Source organism: Pristiophorus japonicus, chromosome 1, assembly GCF_044704955.1.
Source record: "Pristiophorus japonicus isolate sPriJap1 chromosome 1, sPriJap1.hap1, whole genome shotgun sequence".
Taxonomy (NCBI): Eukaryota; Metazoa; Chordata; class Chondrichthyes; family Pristiophoridae; genus Pristiophorus; species Pristiophorus japonicus.
The window spans coordinates 17229613-17247425 of NC_091977.1; the positions used below are offsets into that span (position 1 = coordinate 17229613).

The 17813-nt window shown below is 47.8% G+C and overlaps 1 protein-coding gene across 1 annotated transcript in view; it reads left to right on the plus strand.

The window, feature by feature from the left end:
* The window catches only part of LOC139261856 (hepatocyte growth factor activator-like), a 123869-nt gene that overhangs the window by 65075 nt on the left and 40981 nt on the right, over positions 1-17813 (plus strand). Inside the window, exon 14 of the mRNA XM_070877092.1 lies at positions 8575-8749. Within this exon, the coding sequence (XP_070733193.1) occupies positions 8575-8749 (175 nt within the window). The remainder of the gene's footprint in view (positions 1-8574; positions 8750-17813) is intronic.

Below are 17813 nucleotides of genomic sequence, written 5' to 3' on the forward strand. Positions count from 1 at the left end.
GGAAAGCAGGGGAGATTGAATGACAAAAGGGACGATGGTGCAAGGCAAAAGGAACTGGTAATGGGACAAGTAAAGAAACAGAAGATGGGTCTGGAGGAATTGTCACTGGCAACAGCAGAATCATCACCAACATCTGCTCTCTGAATAAATGGGTGAAGTGGTCACGATCTGAAATTGTTGAAGGTTGTCCGGAAGGTTGTAAAGTGCCTGATTGAAAGATGTTCCTTGAGTTTCATTAGACCAGTGTAGGAGGCTGAGGACAGAGAGGTCAAAGTGGGAGTGGGGTGGAGAATTAAATGCTTTATTTTCTCATTCTTTGTCCATTTCCCTAACCGCAGTGACAATAATCTTACGACAGTGACCTTTACTGGTTGATTTCCCTGAACACCAAGCTAATTGTCCCAGCAGTGTGTTGGTCAGTGATATTCCTGAACATTACATTCCTTTCCGGGGACACTCGGCGCTGCCAAAGAATCGGATCGAAGCTCGGCTCAGTTGGAATCATTCAAACTGTGCGCTCCTCGGACTGGCCATGAGCTTAGAGACGAGGGAACTCTCCCAAAGGGAGGGCAGGGACAGTTGGAGTGAGAGACAACCTGCTCTGCTTACAGGAACTCTCTACAAGCAGGTTATTTAGTGCACATAATTATCGCCATGGTGCATTGGTCATTGATATTACTGAGCTGATTGACCCTGTGGTGTGTTATAAGAACATAAGAACATAAGAACATAAGAATTAGGAACAGGAGTAGGCCATCTAGCCCCTCGAGCCTGCTCCGCCATTCAACAAGATCATGGCGGATCTGGCCGTGGACTCAGCTCCACTTACCCGCCCGCTCCCCATAACCCTTAATTCCTTATTGGTTAAAAATCTATATCTGTGACTTGAATACATTCAACGAGCTAGCCTCAACTGCTTCCTTGGGCAGAGAATTCCACAGATTCACAACCCTCTGGGAGAAGAAATTCCTTCTCAACTCAGTTTTAAATTGGCTCCCCCGTATTTTGAGGCTGTGCCCCCTAGTTCTAGTCTCCCCAACCAGTGGAAACAACCTCTCTGCCTCTATCTTGTCTATCCCTTTCATTATTTTAAATGTTTCTATAAGATCACCCCTCATCCTTCTGAACTCCAATGAGTAAAGACCCAGTCTACTCAATCTATCATCATAAGGTAACCCCCTCATCTCCAGAATCAGCCTAGTGAATCGTCTCTGTACCCCCTCCAAAGCTAGTATATCCTTCCTTAAGTAAGGTGACCAAAACTGCACACAGTACTCCAGGTGCGGCCTCACCAATACCCTATACAGTTGCAGAAGGACCTCCCTGCTTTTGTACTCCATCCCTCTCGCAAAAAAGGCCAACATTCCATTCGCCTTCCTGAATACCTGCTGCACCTGCAAACTAACTTTTTGGGATTCATGCACAAGGACCCCCAGGTCCCTCTGCACCGCAGCATGTTGTAATTTCTCCCTATTCAAATAATATTCCCTTTTACTGTTTTTTTTCCCAAGGTGGATGACCTCACACTTTCTGACATTGTATTCCATCTGCCAAACCTTAGCCCATTCGCTTAACCTATCTAAATCTCTTTGCAGCCTTTCTGTGTCCTCTACACAACCCGCTTTCCCACTAATCTTTGTGTCATCTGCAAATTTTGTTACACTACACTCTGTCCCCTCTTCCAGGTCATCTATGTATATTGTAAACAGTTGTGGTCCCAGCACCGATCCCTGTGGCACACCACTAACCATCAATTTCCAGCCCGAAAAGGACCCATTTATCCCGACTCTCTGCTTTCTGTTAGCCAGCCAATTCTCTATCCATGCTAATACATTTCCTCTGACTCCGCGTACCCTTATCTTCTGCAGTAACCTTTTATGTGGCACCTTATCGAATGCCTTTTGAAAATCTAAATACACCACATCCATCGGTACACCTCTATCCACCATGCTCGTTATATCCTCAAAGAATTCCAGTAAATTATTGAATCATGATTTCCCCTTCATGAATCCATGCTGCATCTGCTTGATTGCACTATTCCTATCTAGATGTCCCGCTATTTCTTCTTTAATGATAGTTTCAAGCATTTTCCCCACTACAGATGTTAAACTAACCGGCCTATAGTTACCTGCCTTTTGTCTGCCCCCTTTTTTAAACAGAGGTGTTACATTAGCTGCTTTCCAATCCGCTGGTACCTCCCCAGAGTCCAGAGACTTTTGGTAGATTATAACGAATGCATCTGCTATAACTTCTGCCATCTCTTTTAATACCCTGGGATGCATTTCATCAGGACCAGGGGACTTGTCTACCTTGAGTCCCATTAGCCTGTCCAGCACTACCTCCCTAGTGATAGTGATTGTCTCAAGGTCCTCCCTTCCCATATTCCTGTGACCAGCAATTTTTGGCATGGTTTTTGTGTCTTCCACTGTGAAGACCGAAGCAAAATAATTGTTTAAGGTCTCAGCCATTTCCACATTTCCCATTATTAAATCCCCCTTCTCATCTTCTAAGGGACCAACATTTACTTTAGTCACTCTTTTCCGTTTTATATATCTGTAAAAGCTTTTACTATCTGTTTTTATGTTTTGCGCAAGTTTACCTTTGTAATCTATCTTTCCTTTCTTTATTGCTTTCTTAGTCATTCTTTGCTGTCGTTTAAAATTTTCCCAATCTTCTAGTTTCCCACTAACCTTGGCCACCTTATACGCATTGGTTTTTAATTTGATACTCTCCTTTATTTCCTTGGTTATCCACGGCTGGTTATCCCTTCTCTTACCGCCCTTCTTTTTCACTGGAATATATTTTTGTTGCGCATTATGAAAGAGCTCCTTAAAAGTCCTCCACTGTTCCTGAATTGTGCTACCGTTTAGTCTGTGTTTCCAGTCTACTTTAGCCAACTCTGCCTCATTCCACTGTAGTCCCCTTTGTTTAAGCATAGTACGCTGGTTTGAGACACTACTTCCTCATCCTCAATCTGTATTACAAATTCAACCATACTGTGATCACTCATTCCGAGAGGATCTTTTACGAGGAGATCGTTTATTATTCCTGCCTCACTACACAGGACCAGATCTAAGATAGCTTGCTCCCTTGTAGGTTCTGTAACATACTGTTCTAAGAAACAATCCCGTATGCATTCTATGAATTCCTCCTCCAGGCGATTTGATTTGACCAATCGATATGTAGGTTAAAATCCCCCATGATTACTGCCATTCCTTTTTCACATGCCTCCATTATTCCCTTGATTATTGCCCGCCCCACCGTGAAGTTATTATTTGGGGGCCTATAAACTACACCCACCAGTGACTTTTTCCCTTTACTATCTCTAATCTCTACCCACAATGATTCAACATTTTGTTCATTAGAGCCAATATCGTCTCTCACAACTGCCCTGATATCATCCTTTATTAACAGAGCTACCCCACCTCCTTTCCCTTCTTGTCTATCTTTCCGAATTGTCAGATACCCCTGTATATTTAATTCCCAGTCTTGACCACCCTGCAACCACGTTTCTGTCATGGCCACCAAATCATACCCATTTGTAATGATTTGTGCCGTCAACTCATTTACTTTATTTCGAATGCTGCGTGCATTTAGGTAGAGTGTTTTAATACTAGTTTTAAAACCATGATTTTTAGTTTTGACCCCTTTATATTCAGTGGCCCTTTTTGTTTTTTGCCTTGGGTTTCTCTGCCCTCCACTTTTACTCATCTCTTTTCTGTCTTTTGCTTTTGTCTCCTTTTTGTTTCCCTCTGTCTCCCTGCATTGGTTCCCATCCCCCTGCCATATTAGTTTAACTACTCCCCAACAGCACTAGCAAACACTCCCCTGAGGACATTGGTTCCGGTCCTGCCCAGATGCAGACCGTCCGGTTTGTACTGGTCCCACCTCCCCCAGAATCGGTTCCAATGCCCCAGGAATTTGAATTCCTCCCTGCTGCACCACTGCTCAAGCCACGTATTCATCTGAGCTATCCTGCGATTCCTACACTGACTAGCACGTGGCACTAGTAGCAATCCTGAGATTACTACTTTTGAGGTCCTACGTTTTAATTTAGCTCCTAGCTCCTTAAATTTGTCTTGTAGGACCTCATCCCTTTTATTATCTATATCATTGGTACCAATGTGCACCACGACAACTGGCTGTTCACCCTCCCTTTTCAGAATGTCCTGCACCCGCTCCGAGACATCCTTGACCCTTGCACCAGGGAGGCAACATATCATCCTGGAGTCTCGGCTGCGGCCGCAGAAACGTCTATCTATTCCCCTTACAATCGAATCCCCTATCACTATCGCTCTCCCACTCTTTTTCCTGCCCTCCCGTGCAGCAGAGCCAGCCACGGTATTAATCCAAGTCATAGTCAACATCTTCACTGAGGTGTACGAAAGCATGGGCCTTACACTAAACATCTGTAAGACAAAGGTCCTCCACTAACCTGACCCCGCCACACAGCGCTACCCCCCAGTCATCAAGATCCATGGTGCAGCCCTGGACAACGTGGACCACTTTCCATACCTCGGGAGCCTATTAGCAAGGGCAGACATCGACGACGAGGTTCAACACCGCTTCCAGTGCGCCAGCGCAGCTTTCAGCCGACTGAGGAAGAGAGTGTTCGAAGATCAGAACCTCAAATCTGGCACCAAGCTTGTAGTGTATGTAGACACCTTTAGTAATGACTCCACGAGGCAGGGTATGATACTTAAACTGTGCAGACCTGTAGTCCTTTATTTGTAGCTCCTGAGTGACGACAACAAGCTGCGAGTTCCCTTTTATACTGGGTTACCTGCCGTATGCAGGCAACCCCTAGGTCTCCAGCAGCAGCACCCTCTGGTGTACCGGTAGGATGTGTACAGTATAAGGGTACATTCAATGTGGCATAACAGTGTTACAGACATCACACAGTAAACAGGCATGCATACACAACAAAGCTTATGGCCTACAGAGCTGTAGTAATACCCGCCCTCCTGTATGACTCAGAGCCGTGGACCATATACAGTAGACACCTCAAATCACTGGAGACAAAAAAAACACCAACGATATCTCTGCAAGATCCTGCAAATCCCCTGGGAGGACAGACGCACCAACGTTAGTTTTCTCGATCAGGCTAACATCCCCAGTATCAAAGCACTGACCACACTCGACCAGCTCCATTGGGCGGGCCACATTGTTCGCATGCCCGACACAAGACTCCCAAAGCAAGCGCTCTACTTGGAACCCCAACACGTCAAGCGAGCCCAAGGTGGGCAGAGGAAACGTTTCAAAGACACCCTCAAAGCCTCCTTGATAAAATGCAACATCCCCATTGACACCTGGGAATCCCTGGCCAAAGACCACCCTAAGTGGAGGAAGAGCATCCGGGAGGGTGCTGACCACCTTGAGTCTCGTCGTTGAGAGCATGCAGAAAGCAAGTGCAGGCAGCGAAGGAGCTTCTGGCAAACCAGACTCCCCACCCACCCTTTCCTTCAACCTCTGTCTGTCCCACCTGTGATAGAGACTGTAATTCCCATATTGGACTATTCAGTCACCTGAGAACTCACTTTTAGAGTGGAAGCAAGTCTTCCTCGATTTCGAGGGACTGCCTATGATGATGATGGTGATATTCCTGAGCTGATTGACCCTGTGGTGTGTTGGTCAGTGATATTCTTGGATTCCCAGTTGATTGATCTTATATTGTAGCAGTAAAAGCTCACTGTATTCCTTAAGACCTATCTTTGTTGCATTCTCCAGTGCCTCGAACAGCTGCACTATTGGGTTGCTGCCACAAAATGAGAAATGAAACAAAGACAAAAGACATTGGTGTGGAAATCGCAGCCTCCCCTGGTCCGTGCTGAGTGTGTACAGACCCGGGAAGGCATGCGCATGTGCTGAAAACTGTCTTTTCCGATCTGTCAGGCTGGAGCTTAACAGATCCAACGCATATTGGGAGCGAGGACATTTGTATGGGCAAGGTTGCACGATTTACTCATATCTTACCCAGCGAATATCCTCAAAACTCTTGCACCCGATTAAAAAAAAGCCACCGACCGCAATTTCTGGACCATTAAGAATATCAGGAAAATGTGAGGCTGCATGACCTCCTCGGCAAACTCGCTGATCACAGTAACTTGCATTTAACGTAGGGGGACATTTTGACATTGAGCGATATAGATCAGGCGCCCGTTACACACCTCTCCCGATTTCAATTCCCAAAGACAACGCAAATGAAATTCGGGAGCGATGTATAACGGGCGGCTGTTCCGATAGCGCCCCTTTTACTCGTGCTCCTAACTGTGTTTTTTCCACCTTCCTGTTACAGCTGCTCTGGCGAGGGCGTTAAGCTGCTTATTTTAAACATACGCTACCACCTGTGAAAATCACAGACACTGTAACTTGACTTTCCATATTTTAACTGCAAGGCCAAAGTCCACTTGGCCAATATTTTATGTTAAAAATGTTGACGTTAGCACCAAGAGCCGCTCGATGGCCAAGTGCACCAGTCCTGATTGCACAGCACTTCTGCCATTTAACCATCTCCTGCTCTCCGCCTGTTATGTTTTCGATACGACCTCACAAACACACACAGGCTGTAAGATGGCTGATAACGTCAGGGAGACAGTCACATGACTTGTTCCCCTGTTTTTGTTGTAAACAGCAATGGCTGCAATACCCCAGTAGTCCACTGGGTGGAGCTATATATATTACACTGCCCATGCACTTTACAGGTGCCTCCATTTCTTTACCTCTGTGTATGGTGTGTTTGTTTCTTCCCCTCCCCACACCCCACTTTCCCTCCTACCACAACAGCAAAATACTGTGGATGCTGATAATCTGAACTAAAAACAGAAAATGCTGGAAACACTAACAGGTCAGGCAGCGTCTGTGGAGAGAGAGAAACAGTTAATGTTTCAGGTCGATAGCCTGGAAGAAGTTAGAGATGTAACAGATTTTAAGCAAGGGCTGAGCCAGAGAACAGGGGAAGAGGCGAAGAAAAGAACAAAGAGGAAGGTCCACGACAGGGTGGGAGGCAGGAGAGATTAAATGACAAAAGGGATGATGGTGCAAGGCAACGGGACAAGTAAAGAAACAAAAGATAGTGCCGAGACCTACAGGGCTACGGACCAAGAGCTGGAAAGTGGGATTAGGCTGGATAGCCCTTGGTCGGCCGGCGCGGACAGGATGGGCCGAATGGCCTCCTTCCGTGCTGTAACTTTCCATGATTCTATCGGTCTAGAGGGACTGGAAATAGCAAGAGCAGCACCTGCTGCCTGATGAAATGGGAGCTGTGGTTATGATCTGAAGTTATTGAAGTGAATGATGTGTTCAGTTGCTTTTTAAATGCCGCTCATCTCCCAGTTCTGAGGGCTGGTGTTCTCTCTACTGTTGGTTGGTGTTTCCAGTCTCATGTACCAAGCGTAAATCTGTCCAACCGTGCGTGGGGGACAGTGTGGTCCTGGCTACTGTCAGAGCTTCAAAACCGTGAATGGAAACGGAGGGACTGCCTGCCCACCAGTCTGACATGGCGACATCCTTGGCATTCAAGCTTCACTGGAAATTAGTCACAATAATCGAGTGCAGATATTTGACTCTTTATTTTTTGTTCACTGAAATTAAGCTGTCTCTCAGACACCGAGACGCTCCCAGCGCGAGCACTGCATTAACTGCTTAGAGCTGTCCTCTCGGAATCACGGGTCTAGCGTTAGTCACCGTATTGCTTTCTCTTTCTCACCTCATATGAGCAACCCTGCCCAAAACCACTGGGCAAGGATTTGTACATTGCGAGGCGGAGCTGGGCGGGAGGGTACGTTTTATCATTCTGCTGCACTCCCCCTTCAGGGTGAAGTACCAACGCCCCTTGGCTCGTGTGATTGGGGCAGACCGAGAAACCATGACCTTCCTGGCTCAAGTTAACTTTTTTCCCGGTCGGTGATGATGGTGATTTGGTCATTCGTTCTGACCCGTATCTTTACACCGAGCAAGGTTAGCCCATGTTAAGCAGACCCATCATCATCATCATAGGCAGTCCCTCGAAATCGAGGAAGACTTGCTTCCACTCTAAAAGTGAGTTCTCAGGTGACTGAACAGTCCAATACGGGAATTACAGTCTCTGTCAGAGGTGGGACAGACAGTGGTTGGAGGAAAGGGTGGGTGGGGAGTCTGGTTTGCTGCATGCCCTTTCCGCTGCCTGCGCTTGGTTTCTGCATGCTCTCTGCGATGAGACTCGAGGTGCTCAGCGCCCTCCCGGATGCTCTTTCTCGACTTAGGGCGGTCTTTGGCCAGGGACTCCCAGGTGTCGGTGGGGTTGTTGCATTTTATTAGGAAGGCTTTGAGGGTGTCTTTGAAATGTTTCATCTGCCCACCTTGGGCTTGCTTACCATGTGACCATCACTCCCAGGATGGTCACTTATTTGCTCTGGCACCAGGTGACCTCTTGCAGGATTTCCTAAGTCTCAATGTCCTATGTCTTCAACAATGGTTATATGAAGCCACTGCTACACAACCATTGGCTCCCATGCCACCCATTAAAGAATTGCAATCTTGAACTCTCAACTAAAATACCGCTGGCCGAAAATCTAACTGATATTCGCTTTCATCTAGACACGACAGATACCTGCTATGAAAACAATGGGACGTCTTATAAAGGTATTGAGGATGAGAGTGCCTCGGGCATCGAATGCGTGCCTTGGAGGGAGGACTTTCTGCGAGACAAGATGAACATCAGCAGCTTGGAAGAAGCTCTCGAGCTGGGCCTGGGCGACCATTCCTATTGCAGGTGGGGAATGAAAGAACAAACCTACATTAATACAGCCCCTTTCACGGCCTCAGCATGTCCCAAAGCACATCACCACTGATGAGTGACTCTGGAAGGGGAATCGCTGTTGTTATGTAGGGAAAAGCAAAAAGCCCAACAACAAACGGATTCAAAATAAACGAAAGGCTTACATTTGTATAGCACCTCTCACAGCTTCAGTACATCCCAAAGTACTTTTGAAGTGTAGTCACTGTTGTAATGTAAGAATTAGGAGTAGGCCATTCGACCCCTCGAGCCTGCTCCGCCATTCAATAAGATCATGGCTGATCTTCAACCTCAACTCCACTTTCCTGCCCGACCCTCATAACCCTTGAGTCCAAAAATCTATCTTCTATTTCAGCCTTGAACATACTCAACGACTGAGCCTCCACAGCCCTCTGGGGTAGATAATTCCAAAGACTCACAACCCTCTGAGTGAATAAATTTTTCCTCATCTCAGTCTTAAATGGCCGACCGCTTAACCCGAGACTATGTCCCCACCCCAGATATAGATTCTCCAGCCAGGGGAAACAGCCTCTCAGCATCTACCCTATCAATCCCCCTCAGTATCTTGTATGTTTCAATGAGATCACCTCTCATTCTTCTAAACTCCAGAGTATAGGCTCAATCTCTCCTCATAGGACTATCCTCTCATCCCAGGAATCAATCTAGTGAGCCTTTGTTGCACTGCCTCTAAGGCATGTGTGTCCTTTATCAGGTAAGGAGACCAAAACTGTGCACAGTAGGAAATGCGGCACCCAATTTGTGCACAGCAAGCTCCCACAAAGAAAAAGCTGATAACGACCTGATAAACTGCTTTAGTAACGTTGGTTGAGGGATAAATAGTAGTCAGGACATCAGGGCGAACGCCCCTTCTCTTCGAAACAATGGCCATGGCATCTCTTGTGTCCACCTGAGAGAGCAGTCTCTTGGTTTAACGGGAGCGAAATGGCCCCTTTTTATAGCCCCGTTAGCGCCTCCGAGGAGCGCAATGGCAGTTTCACCCGAGGAAGTGGGGTACTACCGCTTCCTGGGAAATTTCCCCGGAGGTTTGAGGGGGCCGCTGTCCTGGCAGCACCACATGCCATGATTGGAGCCCCGGGTCGGCGTACAACCGGAGATGACGCCATCGCTGTGCTCGCCGGCTCCTCACCGGCCAGCGCCAACCCCTTTGTGCCTCGCGGGAAATTCCCCCACGGGCTGCGAAGCTGGCGGATATCTGCCCCCAGGGCGTCCCTTAAAGGGGCCTTTAGTGCCCTGGGCTGCCATCTTTATTTGTCAGCCGACTGTTGCGTAGCGTTGGTCTCCTCCGCGCCGCGCTACCGCCCCGGGAGCATCCCTGAAAGGAAGTGGAGCGCTGGAATCAGCGCGTATTCGAGGGCCGTACGGCCCAAGTTCATGTCAGGGATGGGACTTCCGGGCCGGGTGGTGGAAGTCCTGGCCCCGGAAGGTTACCAACCCCAATCGGGGCGAGGGGCAATTTCCAATCCAACATCTCTTGCGAAACACGGCACCTCCAACAGTGCAGCGCTCCCTCAGTGTGCACTGGGAGCCTCAGCCTAGATTTTGTACTCGAGTCTCGGGAGTGGGACTTAAACCCATGACCTTTTGACTGAGAGGCGAGGGTGCTAAAAGTGCAGGGGCAAGAGGAAAAAGAACTGCAGAAAAGCTGAAATACAAACAGAAAATGCAAGAAATACATGGCAGCTCCATCAGCCTTTGAAAGGAAGGAGGACAGGTTAGCTGTTTCAGGTATGAAGCCAGCAGAGCGAGGGAGTGAGGGAGCAGCCATGTTGTAGGATCAAGGGTGGAGCTGACAATCGTTGCGATTCAGCTTGTGTGGAGCATGAACACCGACAGGGACTGGTTGGGCCAAAAATGTTGACATTTCTATGAAGAGTTTTGATAGAGTACATAAAGAGAAATTTTTTCCAGTGGCAGAAGGGTCGGTAACCAGAGGACACGGATTTAAGATAATTGGCAAAAGTACCAGAGGAAAAAAAAATTACGCAGCGCGTTGTTGTGATCTGGATTGCCGCTGCCTGAAAGGGCGGTGGAAGAAGATTCAATAATAACGTTCAAAAGGGAATTGGGTAAATAACTTGAAGGAGAAATAATTGCTGTGGGGAAAGAGAAGGGGGAGTGGGACTAATTGTATAGCTCTAGACAACAGCACGATGGGCAGAATGGCCTCCTTCTGAGCTGCATCATTCTATGATTCTATGAGTAATTCAATGTAAAAACAATGGAACGGGGCCCTCGGAAAAAAGAGCGGAAAGGTTAATGTTTTGTGTAGTTCTTTGTCGGAATTCTGCGGTCAACAGATTAATAACTGCAGTCACACGGGGAACAAAGCAAATGTTTTAGCCAGCACGCTACCTGAGGAGATTTAACCTGTCAACATTCAGATGAGATGTTAAACCGAGGCCACATCTTCTCTCTCAGGAGAATGTAAAAAACTCCCACGGCACTATTCGAAGAGTAGCAGGGGAGCTCTCCCCGGTGTCCTGGCCAATATTTATCCCTCAGCCGTCAAAAATATTGGGCTCAATTTTCCCCAGTGATTTGCGCCATTTCTTTGGCGTGCGCCGCTTTTTTTGGCCTAAATTTAAAAATCCAAGATTCCCCAAAGATTGTGCGCCAGCGTAACTCAGTTAGTTACGATTTTTTAAGGTTTGGTTTTTTTTGCATCATAGGGGACGTAACCTGATGTCTGCGCCAGTTTTTCACAATTATGCAAGTTTGGTCAATTTAAATTTCTCCTCGGACCACTCCAAAAAAACATTCTGGGCACTTAAGAAAAACCAGCGCACATTAAAAAATCGGCGCAGAAAGACGCCATTGTTTTTAGGCAAAGTTTTGGAGGGAGTCAAAAACTCATAAATATTAGAACATAAAAACATAAGAAATAGGAGCAGGAGTAGGCCATTTGGCACCTCAAGCCTGCTCTGCCATTCAATAAGATCATGGCTGATCTGATCCTGGCCTCAGCTCCACTTCCCTGCCCGTTCCCCATAACCCTTTACTCCCTTATCGCTCAAAAATCTGTCTATCTCCGCCTTAAATATATTCTACCACCCAGCCTCCACAGCGCGCTGGGGCAGAAAATTCCATCGATTTACAACCCTCTGAGAGAAGAAATTTCTCCGTCTCAGTTTTAAATGGGTGGCCCCTTATTCTAAGACTATGCCCCCTAGTTTAGTTTCCCCAATGAGTGGAAATATCCTCTCTGCATCCACTTTGTCGAGCCCCCTCATTATCTTATAAGTTTCAATAAGATCACCTCTCATTCTTCTGAACTCCAATGTGTATAAGCCTAACCTACTCAACCTATTCTCCTAAGTCAACCCCCTCATCCCTGGAATCAACCAAGTGAACCTTCTCTGAACAGGCTCCAATGCATATATATCCTTCCTTAAATACAGAGACCAAAACTGTATGCAGTACTCCAGGTGTGGCCTCACCAATACCCTATACAATTGTAGCAGGACTTATCTGCTTTTATACTCTATCCCCCTTGCAATAAAGGCCAAATTCCATTTGCCTTCCTGATTAATTGCTGTACCTGCATACTAACTTTTTGTGTTTCATGCACAAGGACCCCCAGGTCTCTCTGTACTGCAGCACCTTGCAATTTTTCTCCATTTAAATTAGAATTTGCTTTTCTATTATTTCTGCCAAAGTGGATAACCTCACATTTTTCCACATTATACTCCATCTGCCAAATTTTTGCCCCCTCACTTAGCCTGTCTATATCCCTTTGCAGATTTTTTGTGTCCTCCTCACAATTTACTTTCCAACCCATCTTTGTATCATCAGAAAATTTGGCTACATTTCATTCGGTCCCTTCATCCAAATCATTAATATAAATTGTAAATAGTTGAGGACCCAGCACTGATCCCTGCGGCACCCCACTAGTCACTGTTGCCAACCGGAAAATTACCATTTATCCCGACTCTCTGTTTTCTGTTAGTTAACCAGTCCTCTATCCATGCTAATATATTACCCCCAACCCCGTGAGCTGGTATCTTGTTCAGTAACCTCTTCAGTGGCACCTTATCGAATGCCTTCTGGAAATCCAAATACACCATGTCCACTGGTTCCCTGTTATCCACCCTGCTTGTTACATCCTCAAAGAACTCCAGCAAATTTGTCAAACATGATTTCCCTTTCATAAAACCATGCTGACTCTGCTTGATTGAATCATGCTTTTCCAAATGTCCCGCTACTGCTTCCTTAATAATGGACTTCAACATTTTCCCAACGACAGATGTTAGGCTAACTGGTCTATAGTTTCCTGCTTTTTGTCTGCCTTTTTTAAATAGGGGCATTACATTTGCGTTTTTCCAATCTGCTGAGACTGCCCAATGTAAAATAATTGTTCAACATCTCTGCATTTCCCCGTTCCCCATTATTAATTCCTCAGTCTCATCCTCCAGGGGATCAACATTTACTTTAGCCAATCTGTTCCTTTTTATATACTTGTAGAAACTCTTATTATCTGTTTTTATATTTTGTGCTAGTTTACTTTCATAATCTATCTTCCCTCTCTTTATTATTATTTTAGTCATTCTCTGCTGGCTTTTAAAAATTTCCCAATCCTCTGGCCTCCCACTAATCTTGGCCAGATTGTATGCCTTTGTTTTCAAATTGATACCCTCGCTTATTTCCTTAGTTAGCCATGGATGGATATCCCTTCCTTTACAGCCTTTCCTTCTCATTGGGATTTATTTTTGTTGCGAGTTATGAAATATCTCCTTAAATATCTACCACAGCTCATCAACTCTGCCACTATTTAGTCTATTTTCCCAGTTCACTTTTGCCAACTCTGCCCTCATACCTTTGTAGTCTCCTTTATTTAAGCTCAGGACACTGGTTTGAGAACCAACTTTCTCACCCTCCAACTGAATTTGAAATTGAACCATACTATGATCACGTATTTCTAGAGGATCTTTTACTACGAGATCATTTATTAATCCTGCCTCATTACACAGTACTAGATCCAAGATAGCCTGCTCTCTGGTTGGTTCCGTAACGTACTGTTCAAGGAAACTATCCCGCACTCTAGGAGCACTCTATGAACTGCTCCTCAAGGCTACCATGGCCAACATTGCATCATCAAGCTTAATTTTTCCAACTGAAAACGCAGAAAATGGAAGTTTCATGCAATTCTTTAAGTTTGCATTTTTTTTTAAAGTGCCACGCCACAACCGAATATCTGCAAACCGGGTCGAAGGTCAGAACGTCGGCCGGCAGAATCGGTCCCTTGCCCAGACACGGGCTCATGGCTCGGCTTGAAAAAAAGCCCGGGGGTTGGTGGAGGGCTGTGGAAGCTGAACTGAAGACATGAGAAGCCTTACACTATGCCACTATGCATCAAATGAAGCCTGGGTGGGGGGGAGGGGAGGGTATTTCTCAATCTCAGCAAGCCTATTGCGCATGCTCAGACTTGGGTGTGGTCCATACTAGGGCGTCGACCTTGGGGAGAGAGACAATAAAGAAGCTTGTCCTGACTGCTGTTTTGAGCTTCTTGCAAAGGTGCAATTTAATCATGGGGGCAATACTGACAATGCCATATATTGTGCATGATGGTGCTGCAGAGGAGACAATTGATTCGACGTTATCGCATGAGGAACCTCAGAGCATGTAGGATGATGGGCAGGAGGACATACCCTCGTCAGGTATATCAAAACAGGCATTCATACCTGCACCTGAGTGATGCAGACTGTGTCAGAAGGCTGCATTTCCGCAAAGAAGTTGTAACCGAGATCTGTGAGTTAGTAAAAGCAGACCTGCAACCTAGAAGTGTCAGGAGGACTGCTTTGTCAGTTCAAGTGAAGGTTACAGCTGCACTTTCATTCTATACATCTGGATCATTCCAGGCCATAACTGGGGATGTGTGCTCCATTTCTCAACATGCAATACATATCTGCATTCGGCAGGTGACTGCTGCACTATATGCCTGGAGGAATGCTTATATAAAGCACCCCATGACCACCCAGGCAATGTGTGAAATGGCTGTGGGCTTCTCCAGGATTGCTGGCTTCCCAATGTGTATACTGTTGGCCAGGCTATCCTAGCCAATTCACGTCTCATACCATCGAAGTTACTTTTCTTTATTTTCAGGACCCTAGTCTCTGAATTAACTGTCACGCTCCATCTTAATGAAGAATTCTACCATATTATGGTCACTCTTCCCCAAGGGGCCTCGGACAAGAATTGCTAATTAATCCTCTCTCATTACACAACACCCAGTCTTGGATGGCCAGCTCTCTAGTTGGTTCCTCGACATATTGGTCTAGAAAATCCCTTATACACTCCAGGAAATCCTCCTCCACCGCATTGCTGCCAGTTTGGTTAGCCCAATCAATATGCAGATTAAAGTCACCCATGATAACTGCTGTACCTTTATTGCACGCATCCCTAATTTCTTATTTGATGCTGTCCCCAACCTCACTACTACAGTTTGGTGGTCTGTATACAACTCCCACTAGTGTTTTCTGCCCTTTGGTATTCCGTAGCTCCACCCATACAGATTCCACATCATCCAAGCTAATGTCCTTCCTTACTATTGCATTAATTTCCTCTTTAACCAGCAACGCCACCCCACCTCCTTTTCCATTCTGTCTCTCCTTCCTAAATGTTGAATACCCCTGGATGTTGAGTTCCCAGCCTTGGTCACCCTGGAGCCATGTCTCCGTAATTCCAATTACATCATATCTGTTAACAGCTATCTGCGCAGTTAATTCATCCACCTTATTACAAATGCTCCACGCATTGAAATACAGAGCCTTCAGGTATTTTTCTTAACATTCTTTGTCCTTTTAGAATTATGTTGTAATGTTCACCAACAGTACATTAGCTACCTGCGACATTCTCTCCCTCATGCTCACCGACAGTGCATCAGCTACCTGTGACATTCCCTCCCTCATGCTTCCGGCCGGTGTTCCCATTTCTGATGTGAGTGTTGTTACTTCTCCCGACAGTCCCAATACCTCATCACTCACCCCACTGATGGTGTCCAGGAGTGATCGGGTAAGGTCAATGCTCTCCGCACTCATTGCCATCATCTGAACCACATCTGTTAGATCTGCACCTCAGGAGAATGCTGTCGAGCTCTCCTTCCCCGTCTCCACTTCATCCTGTAAGAAATTCTTGGTCCTTGAGTCGCGTTGCATCTAGTATTGTAGCTCCAATTTTTCCAATGAGAATTAAAGTTCTCACAGACAACTGGCTCTTTAAAAATAGCTGAATGCAGACTGGGAGCTCTACTGGTCATGCGTGCCCATAGCAGTCATGTCAAAAACTTTCTTTTTGTTTCTCGTGCATGCGCAGAAGTGGTGGGGTTGGGCAGTGGGGGGTGGGGGGGGCACATTGTTTTTTTCGGCACAGACATTTGGCTCCACCCTCTGAAGCTACAGGACATGCTGCGCGGCGCCAATTTCAAAAATAGAACGGAGAAACTTGTTACCTTTTTTGAAGTAGTTGGAGCCAAAAAAAAGGGGCATATCTCTGGCAATATGCCAAAAAACAGTATTGTGGAAAATTGAGCCCAATATCTGGTCATTTATCACATTGGTGTTGTGGGATCTTGCTATGCATAAATTAGCTGCCGTGTTACTTACAACAGTGACGACACTTTAACAGTTCTTCATTGGCTGTAAAGTGCTTTGGGACATCCTGGGCTGGTTACAGTGCTGTATACCAGCCTTCCTTCCCCTCCCCTTCCCCTCCCCTTCCCCTCCCCTTCCCCTCCCCTTCCCTTCCTCACCCTCCCTTCCCCTTTCCCTCCCCTTTCCCTCCCCTTTCCCTCCCCTTTCCCTCCCCTTTCCCTCCCCTTTCCCTCCCCTTTCCCTCCCCTTTCCCTCCCCTTTCCCTCCCTTCCCTCCCCTTCACTTCCCCTTCCCTTCCCCTCCCTTCAGTTCCCCTTCCCTTCCCCTCCCCTTCACTTCCCCTTCCCTTCCCCTTCCCTCCCCTCCCCTCCCTTCCTCCCCTCCCCTCCCTTCCCCCTCCCCTTCCTTCCCTTCCCCTTCCCTTCCCCTCCCCTTCCTCCCTCCCCCTTCCCTCCCCTCCCCTCCACTTCCCCTTCCCCTTCCCCTTCCCCTCCCCTCTCCTCCCCTTTCCCCTCCCCTCCCCTCCCTCCCTTCCCCCCTCCCCTTCCTTCCCTTCCCCTTCCCCTCCCCTTCCCTCCCCCCTCCCCTTCCCCTCCCCTCCTTCCCTTCCTCCCACTCCCTCCCCTCCCCTCCACTTCCCCTCCCCTTCCCCTCCCTCCCCTCCCCTCCCCTTCCCCTTCCCCTTCCCCTCCCCTTCCCCTTCCCCTTTCCTCCCCTCCTTTCCCTTCCTCCCCCTCCCTCCCCTTTCCCCTCCCCTCCCCTACCCACCCCTTCCCCTCCCCTCCCCTCCCCCTCCCCTTCACTTCCCCTTCCCTCCCTTCCCTCCCTTCCCCTTCCCCTTCCCCTTCCCCTTCCCCTTCCCTTCCCCTCTCCTCCCCCTTCACCTTCCCTTCCCCTTTCCTCCCCTTCCCTCCCCTCCCCTCCCCTCCCTTCCCTTCCTCTTCCTCCCCCTCCCCTCCCCTCCCCTCCCCTCCCCTCCACTTCCCCGTTCCCCTTCCCCTTCCCCCTCCCCTCCCCTTCCCCTTCCCCTCCTCTTCCCCTTCCCTTCCCCTTCCCTTCCCCTTCCCTTCCCCTCCCCTCCCCTCCCTTCCCTTCCCCTCCCTTCCCCTTCCCCTTCCCCTTCCCCTTTCCCTCCCCTTCCCCTCCCCTTCTCTTCCCCCTCCCCTCCCCTCCCCTTCCCCTTCCCCTTCCCCTTCCCTTCCTCTCCCCTTCCCCTTTCCTCCCCTCCCCTACCTTCCCTTCCTCCCCCTCCCCCTCCCTTCCCCTCCCCTCCTCTTCACTTTCCATTCCCCTCCCCCCTCCCCTCCTCTCCCTCCCCTTCCCCTTTCCTCCCCTCCCCTCCCCTCCCTTCCCTTTCTCCCCCTCCCCTTCCCCTCCCCTTCACTTTCCCTTCCCCTCCCTTCCCCTCCCCTCCCTCCCTCCCCTTCCCCTTC